We start from the raw sequence: 22,720 nt of genomic DNA on the forward strand, positions 1-22,720 counted from the left end.
AAGGATTTGATCATCGAAAAAGATGTACTCAGTTGGCATCCTTGTTTAATCGTATTTTCTCGTATCAATGAATTATAGCTATCATTTCTCTTCAAACAAAGAAGATAAGGATTTTGCTAGTACGACACTACGCTACAAGGTGTGAAATCTATCGAGTTTGCATTAGGTAAGGAATTAGCTAGTATAACACTATGAGTTTAGCCAGTGCAATGCTATGGTTTCTTTCAAGATATCAGGATGATGTACTATTTTGTCCTTTTTAATTGTGACTATATCTAATAATTTCTATAGGAGAGTGTTTTCTTTTAGTTTCATCTTGGTGTGAAAGGGGTGTAGGTGGTTTGATTCATTGGATCTACTTTACTTGATGTTATGGTGGCGGTGATTAGGTTATGCGGTTTGAATTTGGGTCCAATACAATTTAAGAGTTTTTTGTTCTCAAATCATCTCTCAGTAACATGAATTTACGATTCTATTGATTCTTGTAATTTTGCAATTCCAAACGAGTTTGACTCTTAGTGAAGTGTTTGAAATCTACTTATTACTTTGTAATTAATCATGATTATGTTGTGATAGCGAATTTCTGTTGTCTTCAATCTTGACGAAAATGTACCTACAAAACAATCAAAACCTTTGATCTCACACGTCCATGAGGTGGGGAGGATCTCCAATGCCTAAGTTAGTTTCTAGGAAAAGAGTGAGTGTTTAGGGCTTTAGGGGTAGCAAAAGCTTACCAAAATTTAGTAGAGATGGAGGTATTTATAGGAGGACAAGGCGGGCCACAATGTTACGGTTTTGTTCTACACGTGACAGCATCTTATTGGCCAAGGTGCGAAGAAAGAATATTCTCAAGATCTTAATTGATAAATAATATCTTGGGATAATGTTGATCCCCTCAACATCCCTAAAATAAATATTACTTACTTGATAGAGTTAATCTTCAATTGGGAATGTATTAAAGATGAGATTTGGTGATTAATTCCTATATTTAATGCATTTGATTTTGCCTTGCCACGAGCAAGAAAGCTATGATTAGTTGAACCTTCAGGAATGCTGAGGTACGTGTGTGAATATTTGAGAGCTCTGATCATTTAATGAAGGTAATCTTGTCCTTATCCACTCATCGTCTTCAGAATTTTTAGAATTATTTTTTACTATACATATATTTTTTAGATCTAAGTAAAGAATTTTAATTATAATAAAAAAAATAAAAAATAAAAAGGATTTTCTCCACTACAATCAGTTAAACCCAAGCCCATCTTAACTCAACCACCCAGTAAAAGATTAACCAAGGTTAGTGGGATGATGTGAGGTATAAATATAGGGGCCCTCCCTCAAAAACCCTATGAGCCTTTCAAAATCCTATTAATTTCCATAAAAAAGTCTCTCTTTTCTCTCACACCTCAACAAAAGAGGTGTGGGTTGGGGTGGGAAGTGGTAACAAACAAATCAAAGGGTAAAGAAAAGAGAGAGACAAGAGGGAAAGAGGGAGAGAGGGAGAGAGAGGCCAAAACCCAAAGGTGAGCACCAAGGACTTAAAGAAGACAACACCCAAAGAGAAAGCAAAGGCTCAGTCACCAAAAATCAAATGCAAAAAACCCCTCAAAAAAATACAACACCAGTACTGGTATGGTTTCTCTTTGACTCTCTCTCTCTCTCTCTCTCTCTCTCTCTCTCTCTCTATTGTGTGTGTGTGAGGACGTAAATTATTAGATTGACCTAAATTGTGGATTGTGGGTCTATTTTTTTCTGTTCAAAAAACATGGAAATTTTTGTGCCGTCTCTTTCTCTCCCACACGCACGCAATCGCACACCCAATCATCAATGCCTGCAATAAAAGAAGGGCGCGGGACTGAAAAAACAAATTTCAGATTTTCATGGGGTCCAATTCAAACTCGGTAACATTTTCATGCTCTAGATATAGATCTATTTTCCCGCCAAAACTCCATATTCCGTCACCGACCCAGATGCTTAATATGTACCAATTTCATGTTTATGTCGTCAAAATCGTTTCTTGTATTTGAATTTTGAAGTGTTTATATATTGCCCTCTGTGTTTTTGTGGTTTTGGGTTTTTTTTTTTGAAAAAAAACCGACCAGCGAATTGCTTTTTAGGGTTTGAATTCGGAATCCATGGCAGGGTGGTCGTGGTTAGCTGATGAGTCCGCTTTAGATTGAACGAAACCCCCAAAGAGGACCCGACGGGCGGCTCCTCTGCCGATCTTGAACCGCCTCCGAAAGCTCCAAAACGGTTCCTTTTTGACGTGCCTGATAAGCTACGATGCTGGTTCGATCAGTTTCTTGGGGGTTTTCTGAAAGATATCTGTGCCCAAGACCTGCTCCGGCCTTTGCCTCCGATGATCAGTAATGGGCAGCGGGTGGATTTGCTCAAGCTATTTTGGGTTGTAAGAAGGCGAGGTGGGTTTCGTGTTCTTTCAGAATCGGGGTTTGGGATTCAGTGGCAGAAGAGTGTGGCTTGGGTTTGAGTCTTGGCTGGGCTGTGAAATTGGTTTATGTTAAGTATTTGTATTTGCTAGAGAAGGTTATAGAAAAGAAGGACTTGGAATGGAGTTTGGCTAGTAGTGATATTGATTTGGGTGAGCATTTGATGGCTTTGCAGGAGGAGTTAACAGAGTTCTCTCAGATATGTCTGACCAAAAATTGAAAGACTGGGGTTACCCGCATGTTGAATTGTCATCTAAGAGTTTTAAGGATAGTAATGAGGTGGAAAGTGCAGTAGCAGATTCGGATAGGCTCAAGAAAAGTGGTGTTAGTGAAGAATTTCTGGATTTGGATACGATGAGTGTGGCAAATGTTTTGAATGCTGGAAAATTTGGCAATGGTAATGTGCCTTTGTCAGGTTGTGGCATGAAATATTTTGTGGATTTGACGAATAGCATGGAGGATGTTGACAAGTTGCGTGACATTAATGAGGTAAAAAGTGAGATGGGGGAATCGGGGAGAGGTAAGAAAAATTATGACATTGGTGAAGATGTCATGATTTTGGATCCATCTGCTGTTGAGAAGTGAACTCTTTCTGTAAAAGGAAGCGAGAGTCATTCGGGGGAAGTGAGGTGGGGGAATTGCGTAGAGGGAAGAAAAATCACAGTAGTGATGAACATGTCATGATTTTGGATTCCTCGACGGTTGAAGAAGAGAGTCCTTTTTGCGAAACAAAGCAAGAATCACTGTGTATGCTGAATTGGGTTAAAATGATTGCAAAGGATCCTTGTGATCCTTCAGTTGGTTCATTACCAGAGAGGTCAAAGTGGAAGTTCTTCGGGAAGGAGGAGAACTGGATGCAGGTTTTGCAGGCTCGAGAAGCTATCTTTCTGAAGAGGAATGCTTATTCAGGTCCTGAACAGTCTAACTGGCAGGTATATCAACATATGCTATGTGCTATAACTTTTTAGATAATTGGAAATATTCTGTTCTTGCATGTGTGTATTTGGTAAGATCTATCAGGTTAAAGTTGTATACGCGTATGTGTGTGCTAACACGTATGCATCGTTTTAATACAGTCATGTTTATAATTTGATTACCTTTGTTGCTGGGCCTGAATCCTCTATTGGCTTTTTTTTTTTTTGTCTTTTTGGGATATGGAAATGTTATTGTTTCGTTAATATTATGCCTTTCTTGATAAAATAGATTCCTATCAATTTTATATATGGTATGCTGGTGGATACGATAGAACTTCAAGATTTGTTTAAATTTTTAAAAAAGGATATTGCTCTTTTCTCCTGGAAAGATAATTAAATGAACAATAGTACCCATTTTGTTTTCTGGAAGATGCTGTTAATACCTGATGAGTGTGCTAGTGTATTCTATTTTCATGATGTCCTTATATTTTTTACCTGCAATGCAGTTCAATTGGAACCGTCTATATTTTAGCTCTTCTTCATGGATCATCCCTCAAAAAATCATTGAGATCATAAACTGTTTGGTCATCAAAAAGGTGCAAAAAAAGACACAATTAGGTAAAATTGAAACAACAATGAGGATAATTAAATGGCTTAGCAGTTTCTGATTTAGTAGTTTTTTTGCATGGATAATCCTTGCATAAGAAGCTAAAAACTGAACCGTTCCCATCATTGGATTACAACGTAGAAAAAGGATGTCCTTATTTTTTGCTTAAATATGAACACCCATAGTGGAAAATCTTCCTAGTATATTATTTAAACTGGTCTGCTTAGTTAGTTAGTTGTACTCAGCTAGTTACTAGTGAATTGTTTGTTGCACAATATGCAACACTTTTAGGGTTAAGTCAGTGGCTTCTTTTGTATTCCCAAATTGTAAGACAAATTTTACCTTAAGATAAAATTAAATATATTGAGGCTACCTGCAAAGAGGTGGTGTATCTCCATTTATGTTTGATATTGTTTCTATCTGGTGCCGTGGTTGCTATATTCAAATATTGGTTAAACCAATAAACTACATAATTATCTTCATATTATTTTTCCTTTTGACATGAAACCATGTTCCCACTTATAGAAGAATCAGAGGATGCATCCAAGCATGTACGATGATAATTTTGGCTCCGCTTACAATCTTAGAGAGAGATTAAGGTTGGAGAAGAAGCTTCTTTCAGACGGGAGAACACCACAATCAGGACCCTGTTCAGAGTCATCCTCGGCCAGTGACCTGGACAAAAATAGTCCTGGCATGGCAGGGATGGAGGATGAGTTGCGAGGAACCAGTGATTATTCTCCAAGCCACATTCCTCTCGGGTCAAATTATCAAGCTGAGTTGCCAGAATGGACTGGTGAGGCTTCTGAAAGTGAATCGAAGTGGTTGGGGTCCAGGATTTGGCCATTGGAAAAACCAGAGCACAGATATCTCATTGAGAGGGATCCTATTGGAAAGGGAAGACAAGAATCTTGCGGATGCCAAGTGCCAGGTTCTATAGAATGCGTCAGATTTCACATTTCTGAGAAAAGGTTAAGAGTTAAGCGGGAACTGGGGGCAGCTTTCGACCACTGGGAATTCAATCAGATGGGCGAGGAAGTTGGACTCCCTTGGACAGCAGAAGAAGGAAAGAAGTTCGAGGCCTTAGTAAAGTCAAATCCTCTATCTATTGGATTGCGTTTTTGGGATGAGATATATAAGACTTTTACTAAGAAGAGCAGGAGAGAATTGGTTAGCTACTATTTCAATGTCTTTCTCTTGCAGCGTAGAGGATACCAGAACAGGTTTACTCCAAACAAAATTGATAGTGATGATGAAGAATTAGAGTTGGAATCAATGACAAACTGTTTTGGGAATGAAGAACACAAGTCATCAAAATCAATCTTAAAATCCCCACACAAGCCACATGCAAAACACAGATAGCTATTTGAAGTGCACTCTTTTGGGGAGATTGTGAAGGCTGGTATGTTTGAGCAATGTTTGTAAACAGTCCGATATGAATATTTCCTTAATATGCCAGGAAAGAGGCCTCAAGGCCTTTTTGAAACAGAAATTATGCGTGGTAAAGATGGTCCATTTTCAGAAGTGATTTTGAAGCGGTTTGACGACGAACATGGGCTTGGAAGCGCAGCTGTGGCGATTCGAAGCAGCAATGATGCTCCCTGGGTCTGGTTCGTCTACTTCATCTTCTGAGATGCAGGTTTTTATTTTTATTTTTGGGGGACGTTTCTTTTAGGTTTTTGACAGCAAAAGCTGATGAAAAAAAAAAAAGCCTTTGGGAATGAATACAGGGAACAGCGAAAGCGGTTAGATGCAGACCTTAAACAGTGGTCTCAGTCATAGAACTTGTAATTGGAATTGCGGTGGTTTATGAAATTGGTTAATTGAATGGATTTTGCTCTCAGGCATTTTTGTTTTGGTTTATGCATGGATCTGTTGATTGATCTCTTGGTTATATATATGGTTGTCATTGTCTTGTTGGATAGGCTGATCAATGCTTTCAATTGGTAACTTGGTTGCATTTTACAATTTATGTAGCATGTGTTAAATTATCATTTTGTGGCTCATTGGTATACTTCTTGGAACATGTAGGCATATGTCTTGTTGAGGGATGTAAAAGTCATTCAACCGCGTGAACTTTGTGAATTCTGACCTTTGATGCATACATGCATCCAAGGTCATGAATCGTGGGGCGTGGGCGACTGACCTTGGCATAGATCATGTCTTGTTTATTGAATATGATGCTTCTCCATGAAGGCCTACTATACACCAATGTCTTGTTTAAGTGGTTTGTATCCACTTGTTAAATTCTCTAAAATCTTCATCGTAGTCTAGATCTCGTTTGAAAACGCTTCTTCAGAAGCAAGTGCTTTTGAAATTCAAAAACATTATTTTTAAAAACGATTTCTGTCATTTTAAAAGTATTTTCAAATGAGTTCACAATAATTAAATTCAACGATGGATTTTTCAACTTGTTTATTCCATTAACACAACCACCAAATCTCACATAATCCACTTGAGGGGAATAGAAGAAAAAGAACAAAAGCATACAGGTGGCTTTGGTTGGTAGCCCGCCATTAATATTGATAATTAATGTCTTAAAGATTCAATGAATCCAAGGTTGAACACTGTTTGTGTACTCTTTGACACATGGAGTGTATCAATTTGATATGGTAATAAAGAATTCGAGTTAGGATAATGATTTTCACACAATGAGTTATTTCTCAAAATCGGAGATTATTTTTAGCAGTACCACTATACAAACAGCAAATTTGTATTGATTTGAAGTTTAATTTAGGCTTACATAAGTATCTAAACAAGAGTTTGAAGCCCATAAACAAAGAATGAAGTCAATTAAATTTTTTGTATAAATTTTGAAAACTATTTTCTTCCATGTCAATGATTGATATCTATACGCTTTAAAGAGCACTTTCAAATGTGGAAGCAATCAACTTCAAAGCTGTAAATTTGGTTACTATTTCTGTACGTCATATTCCACTTGTCAAGCCTTGGTTTGGGGCCAAGGGGACATGTGTTTGAGTTTGGCCCATGTGACAATTACTTGTTCCACTTGACATTTCATCTTTGGATTTCAAGTTATTATGTTGTTTTAGGACCATGTTGCTTATGAACCCAAAAGATTTGCTACGATCAGTTGCTCACGTAATTATATTCAATTATGTACGTATACTGTGTGCGATTTTAACGCTTAATTTGTAAGATTTCTGAATAATCAATGGTCAGAAATCGCTCACCAAAAACTGTACTTAGCAAAATCCAAGAACATAATGATAGAGCTTGTTAACCTATTACTGTTTCAAAAATTTAAGCATTGTTGGATGCAAAATGTCCCAAAAAATAAAGCCAAAATTTTCCCTAGAATCCTAGGGCAGTGGTTGGGCAGGGAGGAAAGGTTAGAATAGACCATTTAAAAGAGATGTCAATACGCCAACTTAGACTAAAAGACATCAAAGCTTCTCTAATAGAGATGCCATAATGATATGGTAGTTGAGTCATTTAACCTCTTACTTATCTAACTGTCTTTTATTACAACAAACAAAAATGGAGTTCGTTTTATTGTTTAATGTGTGGGGTCCATAATTCACCAATGGGTAACAACTTTTAACTATTTTAAATAATATTTTCTTAAAATTGTATTAGCGGGGACTAATATATAATAAAATAATAATTTAACACACTCCATACAATGGAAGAAATTTTTATATCAACTTTAAATTACCACATCAGTCTTCAAATAAAATTTTGACACTTATATTGATATCTTCGTCAAAAATGCTCATACGTTCTCTGTGTCAAATTCCATTTTTAATGTAAGCCCGACGTCTAAAATTGTGCTTCACCCACTTCCGAAGATATACTTTAGAAAGCCATCGAACACATTTGACCCCACCTCATCTTCTTCCCTTGCCTTAAAGATCATATCTTTAAGAAAATGGGTGCTATATTCCCTGTCTACGTAAAATGGTAAATTTAATTTCTAACAGTTTTATATATAAATGTTAACATGTTTTATAATAACAATTTTGGTAATTTAATATACATGACAACAGAAAATAAAACCCAATTAGAGATTTAGGTTAAACAACCCATCACAATTTATAAAATTTAAAAAAAAAAGTCTTGTCCAACCCATTAGGTTCCCATGTTCATGCAAGGATGTAAGAGTTGCCCCATATCAAAGCGGATCAGCTATTTCTACATTGCTAATCGATTTTTTTTTTTAAAGAAAAATAATTTTATTTATGATATTAGAACAGATTAGCCAATATACGACGTTAACAACTAAGTCATAACACAAAGATCATCAGTAGTTATTTGTGGTTTGCCATAAAATTTTAACCTTGGAAAGGATAAGAATTAATGATGTTATGGGAATTTGCAAGGAGGTGTTGAGTAATGTTGAATTAATCAGTTGAGTTTGAACTAGGTCTGCTTGGTAATTACATTGACAAAGGAGGAATCTTTCATGAAAGTGCAATGCAACCCATGTTAAAAAAATAAGTATAAAAATTTTAAAAATGTGGGTCCTGCAAGAAAATTTCAGCTATCATTTTTAATTTGATTATCTTCTAGTTTTCACTTATTATTGTCTGAACCCTTTTTTGGTTCTCTCAGTTTGCAAGAAACTCATCTCTCTCTCTCTCTCTCTCTCTCTCTCTGAACTCATAGCCAAGAAGAACGCAGAAATTGACTTCACACCAGAACCATGTCTTCCCCAAGCAAACGCAGAGAGATGGACTTGATGAAACTGTGAATTTTCTGATCAATATTTTTCTCATCCAAGTTTTTTTTATTTTTATATTCTGTCAATTTTCTGACTAATATTTTCTTTTGTTCTTTCTTAATTTTCTGTTTTCCCATGTGTTCTATCAGGATGATGAGTGATTACAAGGTGGAAATGATCAATGATGGAATGCATGAATTCTATGTGGATTTCCATGGACCCACTGACAGTAAACCTTCAAAACCCCCATCTTTTTTTTCTGATTTTTAGAGCTTCTCCATGATTTTTTTTTTCTTTCTATTTATGATTGTTTCTGTTTTGGCGTTTTTGCTAATTATGATTATTCATTGATTTAGCTAATTATAGATGTTATCAGTTGAGGATTCTTTTGCCATAAAAACACTATGCTGCTTTGGAATTGCTTTTTGTTTTTTTTTGTTTTTTTTATTGCAAATTTAGAAGAAATCTAGTCACTTAATGATCGCAAAGAAACAAACTTGCTCTTGGTTTCTTGTTATAAATGTGTTTGATAACAAGGTTTAATGGAATTTGTTGTTCCGTCATTGCTCTACTGGCTTTGATGATTTTGGTTTGCAAAATAGCTACTTGAATTGTGAATTGCCTGTAATTTGTTTTTCATCGCGTAATCCCGCCATTTCGTCCATATCGTGGATTGTGGCAGGTATTTATCAGGGAGGTGTGTGGAGGATAAGAGTTGAGCTACCAGATGCTTATCCCTATAAATCTCCCTCAATAGGCTTTGTCAATAAGATCTACCACCCAAATGTTGATGAGATGTGAGTACTAACTATCATAAATTCCTACTGTTCTAAATTGCATAGCGCTGTTAATTAAATGAAAAGAGGAATAGTGTCCAATTCTAATTATAACGACGGAATCTAATTTCAGGTCTGGCTCAGTTTGTTTAGATGTTATCAATCAGACGTGGAGCCCCATGTTTGGTAAACACATTTAAGTAGCCTTATTTTTTTTTTTATTGAAATCCAATTTTTATTGTTGAAATTATTGGTGTTACATGATCTGCCTGTGTTTCCAGATCTGGTAAACGTATTTGAAGTGTTCTTGCCACAGCTTCTGCTGTATCCCAATCCATCTGACCCTTTAAATGGAGAGGCTGCAGCTTTGATGATGCGTGACCGACCTGCTTATGAACAAAGAGTTAAAGGTATTGATTGTTTTTTAGGGTCCTGTCTCCCTGTCATCATGTATCTGTTAACCATATTTTTCTACTTACATTTTGACTTCAGCATATCCATGTCAAGATTACTAGATTAGTGCTAATCAGAACATGGATTCTTCAAATAAAATGTTTCGAGTAGTGTTAAGCCTTTTGTTTCCGGGGTATAAACCTCAGAGTGTTGACATAATAATGCTTCTCTTACTCCTACAAGTCCATCGCAAATCGAATTCTTAATTTAAACACAAACAGGCTAGCAACTATTGGATTCAGCTGTGTCAATGACGTTAGTTTAGTGTAAGTGTATGAAGGACCGATACTACCACGAATTGTGCATGTATCGATCCTCCATAGATTGGAATCTGTTTTGCTTTGCATTCCTTGTAACGTTGGACATGGCGATACTGTTGCTCAATTGTACAGAATTCTGTCTGAAGTATGCCAAGCCTGAGGATATAGGAGCTGCCCCGGAAGAAGAATCAAGTGACGAGGAAATGAGTGATGCTGAATCTGATTCTTGCGATGATCAAGTGGCAGGTCAAGCCGATCCATAGGGATTTCAGGGCCCTCGTTCTTTAAAAACAGTTTGTATCTCTGTACATGATGTTGTAGCTTTTGCTTAATTCATCCCAAACTCCAAACAAGACTGGATATTGGGAAGGGAAAGAAAATTTCCCAGCTTGTATCAGTTTCCTTTGCCCCTGTAAATAATTGTACTATTTGTTTTCATGCATCAATCCTTCGTTTGCTTTGTTCATCTGGTGTGTGGACTCAACGTTCTCAAACGGGTTAGCGCGGACAATCTGCACGCGTGTTCATGAGCAAACGCAATGTACAATTCCTAGATTCAGCTGCCAAATTTAGGCTACTAGGAATTTCTTCTGCGCAATGTGTTATCGCTTAATTCTAATGTTCTAAAAATCGGCCTAGGTGGTGGAAGACCGATGCTATTTAGGCTGAAACATGGAGAAAAATCGGGGAGGGGTTAGCTCCCCGTCTGACTAACACCTAGCGTCTTTTAGAATTTTGCTTAATTCAGCTGCCGCCAAACTTCAGCTTACCCTTACACCGTCACCGAGGCATCCCGTAGCAATGATACACAAGAATCCACAGTTGGAGTGCACCTGGGAACGAGATGACAATGGTAACGAGATGACAATGGTAACACTGAAATCTTCATGATTTGGAAAGAAGGGAATGTTTATTTTACAAAGGTCTGCTCTGCTCTGCTCTATCAGAGGGAGGGTAGAACCTGCGAGCCACAGATATTATAAGAAGCAACTACTGAGAATTTCATAGAAAAAAGCTGCTCCTGGTAAACCAAGATCTACACTGTACCAACAGTCCGGCTAATTGCGCTGATGCCACTAAACTTATGAACAAAATGGACAAGAAATAAAGGTAGGTGACAACTTCCGGCACATCAATAGTCAACCCGTACGCAAGTCATAAATGGCTTGGGCGTCTCTTTCCAGAATCTGTCCTTAGCTTCTTCACGGGATTTGCCCAACCAACCGACCCTCCACCCTTGTTCGTCGGCTGACCAGACTGGTTTGCCCACCCTTGCGGATGGGGAGTTTGTTTTGCAACTGAATTTGGACCTGGACTTCTAATACCGCGACCCACGCTTGGGGGTGAAACAGGGCCAGCAGATCCAGTCCTAGTCTTCACCACGGACTTCTCCCTGTCTTTTCTCTTCTTCTTGCAGATAACCAGATCCCCTGGATGAGCAGGCGGCGGAGAATCATCCTGCTGATAGTAATCCCGACTGTTACCACTTCCACTCCCGAGTCTTGATTCCTTCTGGGGAATATGGCTTCGCACCCTTGTGTCTTCGCTATTGAAAATTGGTGCACGTTGTTGTGGCTTCTGTTGATGGACGGGGTCAGGTTCCACATCATTTATCAGTCTGTGCCTCTTGCTTGGGCCAACAGTCACCGCTCTAGGGGATGGAGCATTGCTGGTCAAAACTGGGCTAGTGAATGAGAGTGCACTTCTGGCTTCTCGAAAATCAGTCTCCGCAAAAGCTATTTTCAAGATATCAAAGAATAGATCATGTACTTTCCTGGCTTCAGTTCTTACCTGTGCATCATAGTTAAACCCGAGGCTGTCAGTTCAATTTATCGGAAAGACTGCACAATATAAGTAAATAAGTGCTCCTACTAACAGCAAAGCAAGGAAATCTCAGACCATTTGCAAATACAGTTGAAAAATACAGGCATCATAAATTATCAAAAGCTACTGTCTTTTGTGACCCTCAACCACTATCATACAAGTTACCTTTCTGTGGCCACGTTTTAACCAAATTCAGTTTTCTGGATTTAGTACAAAAAGGGTGTTTTAGCGAACAGAGATGAGAGACAATAGTTGGTAATAAAGGTAATTAAGACAGGATATAACTTAGCCATGCTTCTGCAGGAGAATGACATCAAACCAGCAACAACAGAAAGGAAATGCAGTGAATCAGTATTGTACTGGTGAGACAGGCAGAACATCAAAACTTGAGTAACTTACCTCATAGTTAAACCCATAAAATTGCATTCCATTTTTCAACATAGACTGCACATCAGACACAAGCTCCATTACTCCATTATACTCCAACCTCTCTATCCGCTGATCAATCTTTCGTAAATCCAAGAGATTATTTCCAGATCCACTTGCATAACTAGAATTTTCAAAGCGCTTCCACAAATCTGTCAGTAAAGGTACTATCTGCGGACCTTCCTTGTCTATTCTCCTTTGGAACTTGCTAATTACATTCTTGCACTGCATGTGTAGAGATATTAGTTAGACTTCACAAAAGAATTGCAAAAGAAATTCATACTACCTTAAAACAAAAAAATAAAATTAATAAAGCCAACACAAGTTTACATATACACACGCCACACCACATCTACCAGTATAATTATAAAAAGTGATGTCTAAAAAAATCTGCATAAACAGGAAGCACGCACCTTATGACATATTGTATATGTTAAAGTGTAACCAGTGATTAGCAGCAGATAAGGGCAGCATTTATAACCTTAAAAATCAGAACATGGCAACAATAGGACAATTCAACCAGAATATAGCAGACAAATGTTTACCTTTCTCTGGACGATCTCAGACATTTTTGTGCCATAAACTAAAGTTCCACTTATATTCCCAACTTTTCCCTCCCAATTTTCTCTGTGGGGTTCAGCAGCATCTTCCACAGGATCAGGCATGCCATTTGATCTGCCAGATTTAACATGCACTTTGGACATGTTAGAGCCTCTCCTAGGCAAAATTCGCTTAGTTTTTGAGGATGAATCACTTTGGTCGTGCTTTACAGCATGGGGCTCTCCGTATATTTTGATTTCAGAATCAGCCCTTGACTGTGCTTGAGATTTATGGTCCACATGATATGGCAACAGAGATGAATCTCCACGTTGAAGAGATGGTGTCTCACTACCAGACTTCTCCTCTGGCCTCTCTATGGTATGACGAGGGCGAACCCTAAGACTACGCTTCCTCTTGATCTTGGGTTGCAAAACCTGTTCGTCTTCACCTTCATCACGGTCATGATTCGAACTTCCAGATTGTTGGTGGTCCAATTGGTCCATGTGAGAATCGCCAGATACAACAATCTCACCTTCCTCTACATCATCTTGCTGGAGATACACCAAAAGACTTTAGTGAAATAGCACATGCAAACAATCCAACTATAAAGCATCAATATAGAGAGATAAGACAGTACCATCCTCTTTGAAGCAGATCCTGGCCTACCTTCTAAGGCAGAGAGGGAACCAAATTTCTGAGAAGAAACAGGAGACACTGTCTGCATCACTCTCCGACTGTCTGAGGATGATCCTGAGGAACCAGCTTCTTCTAGCATCTGGTTATTTCTAACTCTTTCTGAATCCTGGGGATATTCATATTCACCATCACATTCAGGGACATCCTCTTCCACTTGTTCCTTAATAATTGGTGTTGCCTCAACAGCACCACTATAGTCATCATCCTCTAACTCTTCAACTTCTCCCTCTTCTTCATGCAAAGAATATCCGTCTCTCTCATCAGAACTTGCTTCAAAGTATTCGCCATCGTCATCATCTAACTCCTTGTAGCTAGGATGAATTTTCTTGGGCCGCCCCCTCTTTCTTTCAGTTTTCGGAGATGCATCAGAGCCCATTTCAGTGGACTCCAAACCAATATTACCACCCAACAAAGTGGTCTTCGATGGTTTTTTTGATAAACTAGCAATCACAGCATTTACTTCTTTTGTACTGGTTCGAAGCCATTTGGGGAGCTGGTTGTACCTCGTCATTTCTTCAATCCAGTCAAGTTCTTCGTCCATCTGATTAAACAATTCAATTTCTTCCTCACTTCTAGCAATCTTACGATTAACCTCCTGCAAAGAGGGAACATCATGAAGAGTTTCTTGGTACCTCTCTTCATCATGCAGTAAGGTTTCCAAAGTCATACGTCTCTCTTCATGAGTTGTTCTCTGGTCAAAACGCCCAGCATTGATAACCTCATCAGCCATGTCAATCTTGTATTGTTGAATGTTGCTTCTTATGAGGCTCTCAATTGATCCGATATACCGATCCTTACCAGCAAGGTCATCCTCTGAATCAACTGTACCTCCACTTCGTAGTTCATCCTCTTTCAGATGGCTAGCCATTTTGTCAACAACTGCTTCCAGATAGATGACCTTGACTTCTCTCTTCTGTCCAATGCGATGGGCTCTAGCAACAGCCTGCTCTTCATTTTTAGGGTTTGGATCAGGATCATATATGACAACCGTATCAGCAGACTGGAGATTAAGACCCCGTCCGGCAGCACGAATACTAAGTAAGAAGATAAAGCAGTCTGAACCAGGTCTGTTAAAATCCACTATAGCTGACTCACGGTCTTCTAAACTGGTTGTTCCATCAATTCTTCTGTAGACAAGATGACGCCACTGCAAGTATTCTTCCAAAATATCAAGGAGTTTTGTCATGGTGCTGAAAAGAAGTACTCGATGCCCTGTTCTCTGAAGTTTAACAAGGATCCTGTCCAGGATCCATAATTTCCCACAAGATCTTACAAGGAAATCCTTGGAAAAATCATTAAAGAATGGGTAATTGAGCAATGGATGATTGCAAGTTTTTCGCAGTTCCATACATCTATTATTTAATGTTTTGTACACTTTGGGCTGGTATTGTGGATTTTTTTGAACCCTTAGCTTCTCTTCTTCAGGATCTACTCGAATAGTGCCTGTTGATTTGATCCAGTCATATACAGCACTTTGAATAGCCGACATTTTACACCTTAAAACAATGGAGATCTGCAAACAAGCATCATTGTTAGAAATCAATCACAGTAAGAAATGATTACCAAGGATAATCACTAAAGCATACCTTAGGTGGGAGTGCACCTTCCACGTCTTCAACACGCCGCCTAAGCATAAAAGGCTCTAAAATTTGATGAAGTCGGTGAATGATGATAACCTTTTTTTCAGTTTCCAGCCAGTCATCCTCTGCATTTGGTGTAGGGGCTTCCTTTTGAAAGGGTTTTGAAAACCAATCATGAAATGCTTTCCGATTATCAAATACTTCCGGAAGAAGCAGATTTAAAAGTGACCAGAGTTCCTTTAAATCATTCTGTAATTGAAAAGTTACTCCCACATCAGCTCAATTCAAAATAATAATGAAAATACAATAAGATATGCCTACACATGAGTAAGGAAACAACCAAATGATTAAACAGATCATCAATTTTATTCATTCATGAGCATGATTGACACTTCTAATTTCTTTTGAATGGAATAACATTTCTAAGTTCAATGAATTAGGTTCTTTTTTTAACTTCATAGTATATTGGTTTTTCATGCCTTGTATTTTCAAATAAAATAAGAATAAATCGCATGCCTCAGTTTATGAATAGACGCATTATCAAAAAGTTCTGGTGGAGCTATCAAATCATATCAGCGGCTAATTATTTTCAGCCATAACTTAGGTAGGTCTAACAAAATAAGGCACGTGTTATGTTTGCATCTACAGAAAATTGCATCCTGAGCAAGTATTTCTTGCTTTCTTAAAAAGATAGTTAAATAATGTAAATATACAAGTGTTGCTATCTCTCTTAACAAACCTGTAATGGTGTTCCTGTCAAGAGCAAGCGCCTTTGGCAACGATACCGATCAAGATCACGTGCTAGAACTGATTCCCTGTCTTTCATCCTTTGTGCTTCATCAATTATTATATACTTCCAATCAATTTTTGAGAGTTTGGACCGATCATACATGATGAACTCATAAGTTGTCACGAGGACATTAAACTTCAAGGCACAAACCTCCTACATACCAAATATCAAAACGAAGGTTAACACTGTTCTAGAATTCAAACATTTAAGTAGATAAAAAAATTTGGTGAATCGTACTTGGGAAAACAATTTTGCCCGTTGATCTTTCCCACCAACATAATAAATGCAAGACACGGATGGAAGCCAAGTATGTAACTCACTCTGTAAAGAGAACTCGGTTAGGCATCATAACAAATGGTAAGCAATGTCAACATCTTTGTAGAAGTAGAACAGAAAATAAACTAACCTTCCAATTTACCAAGACAGCATTTGGAACAATTATGAGATGCGGCCCATAGTTCCCTTTGAACTCCATTAAATATGCAATCAATGCCATTACCTGCATGAGGAGAATTATAGATCATTCAGGTAAACTCAGAGACTGCAAGTGGAAACATAAGAATCACTGCCCCACATGGCCAATACTAATATATGATATATCAACCGCCAAAGTTGTTCACTATAATAAGATATGGCTTTTCATTTCTGAACATGGCCAATACTAACATATGATATATCAACCGCCAAAGTTGTTCGGTATAATAAGATATGGCTTTTCATTTCTGAAGCGAGGCTGAACAAAAGAGAAGGTTACCTGCACTGTTTTCCCAAGACCCATTTCATCTGCTAATATTCCATTTAATTTGTTGTTATACAGAGAAAGCATCCATTGCAACCCAACCTGCGGAATCAACCAGAGTAAAAAAAAGGTCTACTACAAAAATAATGGAGACATAAGGCAATAGTAGCAATTCTTAATTGCAGAAACCTACAAGTTGATAATCTCTTAAGTTTCCAGTCCGTAACATTGAGGGTTGCCTTATGACCCTCTCGTTCACAGCATGTGCAAGACTATAATACCTGAAAACAACCATGAAGAATGAGAAACAAATGGTAGATATTGATTATTATACATATGAAAGTACATTTGCAACACATAAGAGAGCTCCTCTATAAAATTAGTTTTAGAAACAAATGGATAGTGCAATTTGAGAAGTACAAAATTAAGAAATATGAAGGATTGGTATAGTAGTTACAAGGCAACTTTAAAAGCAAGCACAAGCAAAAAACATACATCTCAAGAAACCAACTGCAATTCAAAATTTCTGTTATCAAGCAAAGCCAACAATAAACTTACTTGTTAACAGATGAACTGTCTCTAGGTGCATTCATTTCTATAAATCGATTTCTAATCATTACTTCCTCTCCAGCACAAGCCGCTGCTGCCCTAACTTCTTCCTCTGAGAGACCCTATTTATAGACACACAGATTTCAACATGCATAAGTAACAGAGTACAGGATCAGCATGGTTTACCACAAGAAAACAAAAAAACTGTGGGCAATGCTAGCAACCTTTGCATTTGAATGTTTACACTTTAACAAATGCAACGTGTCATATTTTTTACACAAAAAACAAGACTTACAATGCTTTTGGCTAGAAATTAAAGACAGAAAACAGAAAATGTAATTTCAAAGACATTAAAGTCTTCAATTTTTGTGTAAAAAAATGACACCTGGCATTTGTTAAAGTGAGGAGGTCCAAATGCAAAGGTTGCTACCATTTCTCAAACTTTGTACAGGGTTTTCTTAAAAGATCATGCGAAAAAAAAAAAAATTCAAGATTGATAAAAATAAGAAGGCCGGTGGGGAGAATGTGGGAGACCAAACCTGTAAACGTGCAGCAGCTGCAGCAGCATTTGCTGCCTCTTCCACTTCTTGCTGACTCTTAGCTGCTGTTATTTTACTTCCAAGCTTATGAAGATATTCCTCAGTCTGACTCAAGAAAGATGATAAAACAGCATATCTCTCTGCTGCATCCCCTGGCATACTAGTCTGCTGTTCCAGCAACATTTCCCTGTACCTTTCAACATCATTATTCTTCAGTGCTTCCATCCTTCTATTCCTATCATCATCCTTTCTTTTCGAAAACTCCCTCAGCATCCTCTCATGATATTTGGCAACTCCCCTGTTACGTGCAGTCCGTGCATCACGAATGGCCCAGTGAGCTTCTAGAAGCTTCTTACGCCACTGGAAAATTGATTTCAGTTGCTTCTCTCTCATGGCTTTCTGGGAGACCTGCACTTGCCTAGACAGCTCCATCCGCTGACGTTCGCAAAGCCGAACAAACTTCCGATAAGGCCTATCAGGCATTGCCATTATCTCCTGCTGATGTTGATCCATTTCATCTCTTAAGCGTGCCTGTAAATCAAAAAGTCGAAGCTTCTTTTCTTCAATTTGCAACCGCAAGACAAGATCGGGCCTAATCCGTTTCCTTTCCAAATTTACTGCCAAAAGCCCACCAATCTTCTTGATATTTTCTGTCCTCTTCTTGTTAAGAACTTCCACACCTTCCTCAAAAAGAAGATCTTTGACATCATATGCCAATGTTAGATTATTATTGTTGTTGTTGTTATTATTTACCATCACCCCTAAACCAAAAGAGTCATGTTTCCTAGTGAAAAAGGGGAAATCAAACAGAGGTCCATGATACTTTCTAGCAGAGCTAACATCTTTTGGCTGCGGTACAGTGCTTGATTGTGGAGGCTTTTTTACTTGCATGGCATCAGATACAGCGACCTGTGATGCAACAGACTTTCCCCTATCAACTGGAATCTCAGTTCTAACAGAAGCTTTTTGAATACCACGTTCAACTTCATGGTCTGACTTTACAGAAGATAAAGTAGAATGTTGCTCTTCTTTTCCAGAAGACACCAAGGGAGAAGGTTCCTTCACCACAGCAGGCTTTCCTTGCACATGAATGGTTGATAGAGTTGCTTTTTCTTCTCCGGTAAAAGCTTCCTCTTTTGTAATGTTCTGTGCATTCTTTGATGCCACAGCCTGTGAATCTTTCTCATTGGACTCCATATGCCGCACATGATCTTCTAAAACTTTCCCAGAAGATTTATCCTGAATGCTTCCTCCTCCAGGAAGCAATTGCTGCTGTAGCTGCAGCTCAAGAGGTGGTGGAGCAATAGCCCGTAGAAGTTCTTGAGGGAGTGTGCCTTCACCTTTCTATCAATCAATGGGAAATGGAAGTAAGCAACGCATTCATTAATCAACTCTAAAGCATCTGCAGTTTCATAAAATACATAAACTAAACATCCAATTGAAATGCAAAGAGGAAGGGAGAAAAACAGAGAATAATGCACCTTGAGTCGCCTAAATGCTAGTATTTGCGCTTTAAGAACATGCAGCTGCTGTTTAGTGAACCCATGGTGTTGCTGTCCCATCCGGGTAGTAAGTCCACCTTGTGACTGGTTCTTGTTGCCAGAACCCCCATCATTAGGAACCACAGCTTGTGAAGAAGATCCACTCACCTGTCGATGGTTTTGCATCTGCAATGTTTCTGGATTGTTTTGTGAACTTTTTACATGGGAAGAGTGATCCACACCCTGGCTTGTATTTGCAGACTGTGTGGGATGGGTAGAAGTCATTCCATTTCCAAAAGGATTTGACTGCTTAGGTGGCATCTGGTTTTCTCTGCCATGAACAGAAAACTGCTGCATAGGAATGCTGCTACTATTGTTAAAGATGCTATTACTTGAACCTGAAACAAAAGGGTTAGCCGCAACTGTCTGCTTTGCTTTTGCAGAGTTAGATTGCCCAGATACATCACTTGATGTATTAGCATGAGGAGAACTCTCACGCATTACTGGAGGAGAAGTAACCTGCTGCTTTGACACTGGAACAGGGGAGGATTGTGCACCCATGTTGCTTTCATTTGCTTTCTGTTGAGTAGCAATCCTCGACTGCAACAGTGGAATGAGTTGTGACATTAAGTTGGCATTTCCAGGCTGTGAAAGATCAATGTTGTGCTCAAGTGCAAATGCTTGCAACTGAGCAGCTAATGCGATCTGGTTATTTGGCATGGTTTGGGCACTTGGCTGAGACTGTGGTGCCAGCATTGGCCTTAACATGTTTCCAGGCATGAATTGACCCATTCCTGATGGCTGGGCTGAAGGCTTCGAGTCACTCCTTCGGTCAGAGACTGGTGGCTGTCCTTGGTCCATCTGCTTTTCTCCACGAGTAAAATGTTCCATCAAATTCTTAGACGATGATGCTTGTGCCTGACTAGATCCCGGATTAGACATGAGTTCCTGCACTTTCATATTTCCCAATCGCATGTCCTGATCCTTTCCAGATGGCGGCCCCAATGATCCCATTTTTGCTTGCTGCTGAGGTTGCATTGTCAAACCTGACTTCTGCTGGGCTGCCTGAAAAGCATACTGAGGATAAACTTGATGAACTGGATTTAATGCTTGCTGGTCAACACCTTGACTCCGGCTCTGTCCATCCTGGGAGCCATGTTGTTGAGCCAAATCAATGAACTTCCTAGATTGTTGAGGCATTTGACTGGAGCTGGAAGATGAAACAAAATTGCCCCCACCCAAAACTCCTTGCATACCAGCAACTTGATATGCTCGAAGTGCTTCATTCCCTTCAGGTTTTCTTAAAAATTGTTGTTGGTGTAATGGCTGCATGAACAATAAATTATATAAAAACCTTAGTCACGTTATCATTTCATATGAGAACATGGTTACAGTAATGGCATGGACAAAACCCAAATAACAAATATCCCTCAATAACATTCACATAACTTCAATTCAATGATATAAAACTATGCAAGTCTAGCAGATGATTGATAATACTTTGAAGTTAAAACAAAGACTTGAACAAATTCCCAGAATCTGAAAAGATTTCCATTACAAATGTGATCCTACAAATGCACCAGAACAATGACCGTAATTTTCAGATTCATAGTTCTGGAAGTCATGTCATTTGCACTTAGTGCTAGCTGTACCCACCATGGAGTTCGTCAAGTAAAAGGTAACACTAATAATTAAAATAATTAAAAGAAAATGTCCACCATAACAACATACCATGGTAGTAAGATCCAAAGGCTCATCCTAAAAGAAAGTTATAGGAAAAAAGGGTTCTCTTAGTTTAGTTTAAAAGGTGGACTAAGCAAATTAAACCACATGGTTCCTCTGTTAAACAAACCAAATCAAACTAATCATAAACTTCAAGAGCAGTAAAGCAGAACAAACAAATACGAGCTGGACAGGGTCATCCATAATTGAAAATCATATATAAGGAATGGAAGACAGTAAAACAAAACCACAAGCAGACACCACGTCATCATCGTTAAGCTCTCCTGAATTTAATGGAAGCAAAAGTACATTCCAAGTTACAATTAAGCGGCTAAAAGTGCAATGCCACGATCAGTTCCCATTAAGACCTGCCTAGTTTGACTAGTCGAAACCCTAAACAGCTCTAATTCAAGAAATCAAGCGAGCAAACCAGCTAACTTACCACATCCACAACACAGATGAATCGAAAACAAAATTTCGCTCCCTTCCATTTGGAACAATACAATTAGAGACCCAAATAATATAAAAATCATTAATCAAGCCAAAAATGACAAAATTCACACTGACCCATCTGCAGAAACACTCCAAATTCCAAAAAACCAACATTCCAAGTCGACCAATTTCTTTCAAAAAAACAAAATTTCAATCCACACACACATATCATTACCTGTCTAGACCCAAACTGCTGCTGCTGCTGTTGCTGTTGCTGCTGATGTTGCTGATGCTGCACCGAATCAAAACCCAGGCGTGGCGTTGACACGGCCGAGGACGATGAAGACGGCGAAGCAGCCGACGACGTCGACCCGGCACGGCCAGCCGGGCCCACTCCCCTGCCGGGCCCGCCTCCTCCTCCGCCACCGGATTGCATGCAGCTCAACCCAAATTCACACGCATCCAACAAAACCCAATTCACCAAAAATCAAAATTTGGAAACAAAAAATGAAAACCCCAAAAAGGCTCAAAACCAAAGAAAAATCAAATCCCTCCAAGAAAATTCCAACTGAAAACCTATCAGGGCCCTCGGATCCCAACGTTCAAAAAACCCCCCGAGCTCACAACTCTCTCTCTAGAAAACTTTCTCTCTCTACAAAAACCCAAAAAATTAACGCGGGAATTTTTCAGTGGGGGCTACAGGCCGACGGATCCTAGAGAAGCGAAGTTGACGGGGGCGAATCGGCGACTCACCTCACTCCTCTTCCAATTTTGGCGTCAAACCCTAGCGATTTTCTTTTCTTTTTTTTTTTTTTCGAAATTATATTAAAAAAATCATTTTCCTTTCCTTTTCGGATTGAATTCTTTACTATTTTTCTCCCCTCTCTTAATTTTTCTGCTTAGAGATTTTTGTGGTGGAAGCACTTCTGTGCTTTATATGGGTCTGTTTCTAACTGTGGTTTGGTCCGGTTGGCTGCCGTTTGATATTTCCCGACAAGGGTAAAGCTGGAATTTGACCCGGGTTTGGTTTTTAATTACAGAAGTGCCACACTTGGTGCGTGAATGTATTGCTTTGTGATTTTATTCCTAATATTCTTCTTTTTTTTTCTTTATCTAAACTACATGTTAATAGACTTTTATTTGTCGACCAAAAGTGTATGAAAAGATTATTTAATCATCTACCACAACAAAAAAATTAAGGGTAATAATGTAATTTAACAAAACAAAATTTCTCTTTTTTGTTTAAGCCTCATATACAAGTGAT

At 38.6% G+C, this 22,720-nt stretch overlaps 3 protein-coding genes across 3 annotated transcripts; 2 read left to right on the plus strand and 1 right to left on the minus strand.

The window, feature by feature from the left end:
- Positions 1-1,350: 1,350 nt before the first annotated feature.
- Positions 1,351-5,812, plus strand: LOC103957372 (AT-rich interactive domain-containing protein 1). The gene is given in 7 exon segments (XM_048566173.1): positions 1,351-1,627; positions 2,115-2,172; positions 2,175-2,438; positions 2,441-2,635; positions 2,638-3,024; positions 3,027-3,376; positions 4,491-5,812. Coding segments are annotated over 7 exon segments (2,130 nt in total). The 5' UTR covers positions 1,351-1,588; the 3' UTR covers positions 5,328-5,812.
- Positions 5,813-8,512: 2,700 nt separating this feature from the next.
- Positions 8,513-10,604, plus strand: LOC103957373 (ubiquitin-conjugating enzyme E2-23 kDa). The gene is made up of 6 exons (XM_009369532.3): positions 8,513-8,675; positions 8,799-8,878; positions 9,332-9,446; positions 9,559-9,611; positions 9,707-9,835; positions 10,271-10,604. The coding sequence occupies exons 1-6, from the start codon at positions 8,632-8,634 to the stop codon at positions 10,399-10,401; spliced, it is 552 nt and encodes a 183-aa protein (XP_009367807.3). The 5' UTR covers positions 8,513-8,631; the 3' UTR covers positions 10,402-10,604.
- Positions 10,605-11,000: 396 nt separating this feature from the next.
- Positions 11,001-21,947, minus strand: LOC103957374 (ATP-dependent helicase BRM). Its single transcript, XM_009369533.3, has 14 exons — positions 21,692-21,947; positions 19,303-20,628; positions 17,822-19,165; positions 17,292-17,404; positions 16,927-17,014; positions 16,749-16,835; positions 16,401-16,493; positions 16,232-16,315; positions 15,944-16,147; positions 15,211-15,453; positions 13,566-15,137; positions 12,934-13,479; positions 12,362-12,613; positions 11,001-11,929 (listed from the first exon to the last, which is right to left on the minus strand). The coding sequence occupies exons 1-14, from the start codon at positions 21,890-21,892 to the stop codon at positions 11,294-11,296; spliced, it is 6,789 nt and encodes a 2,262-aa protein (XP_009367808.2). The 5' UTR covers positions 21,893-21,947; the 3' UTR covers positions 11,001-11,293.
- Positions 21,948-22,720: the final 773 nt, after the last annotated feature.

Source organism: the organism of the source record quoted next, unplaced genomic scaffold (genome assembly GCF_019419815.1).
Source record: "Pyrus x bretschneideri cultivar Hongxiangsu unplaced genomic scaffold, Pyrus_bretschneideri_v1 Contig40, whole genome shotgun sequence".
Taxonomy (NCBI): Eukaryota; Viridiplantae; Streptophyta; class Magnoliopsida; order Rosales; family Rosaceae; genus Pyrus; species Pyrus x bretschneideri.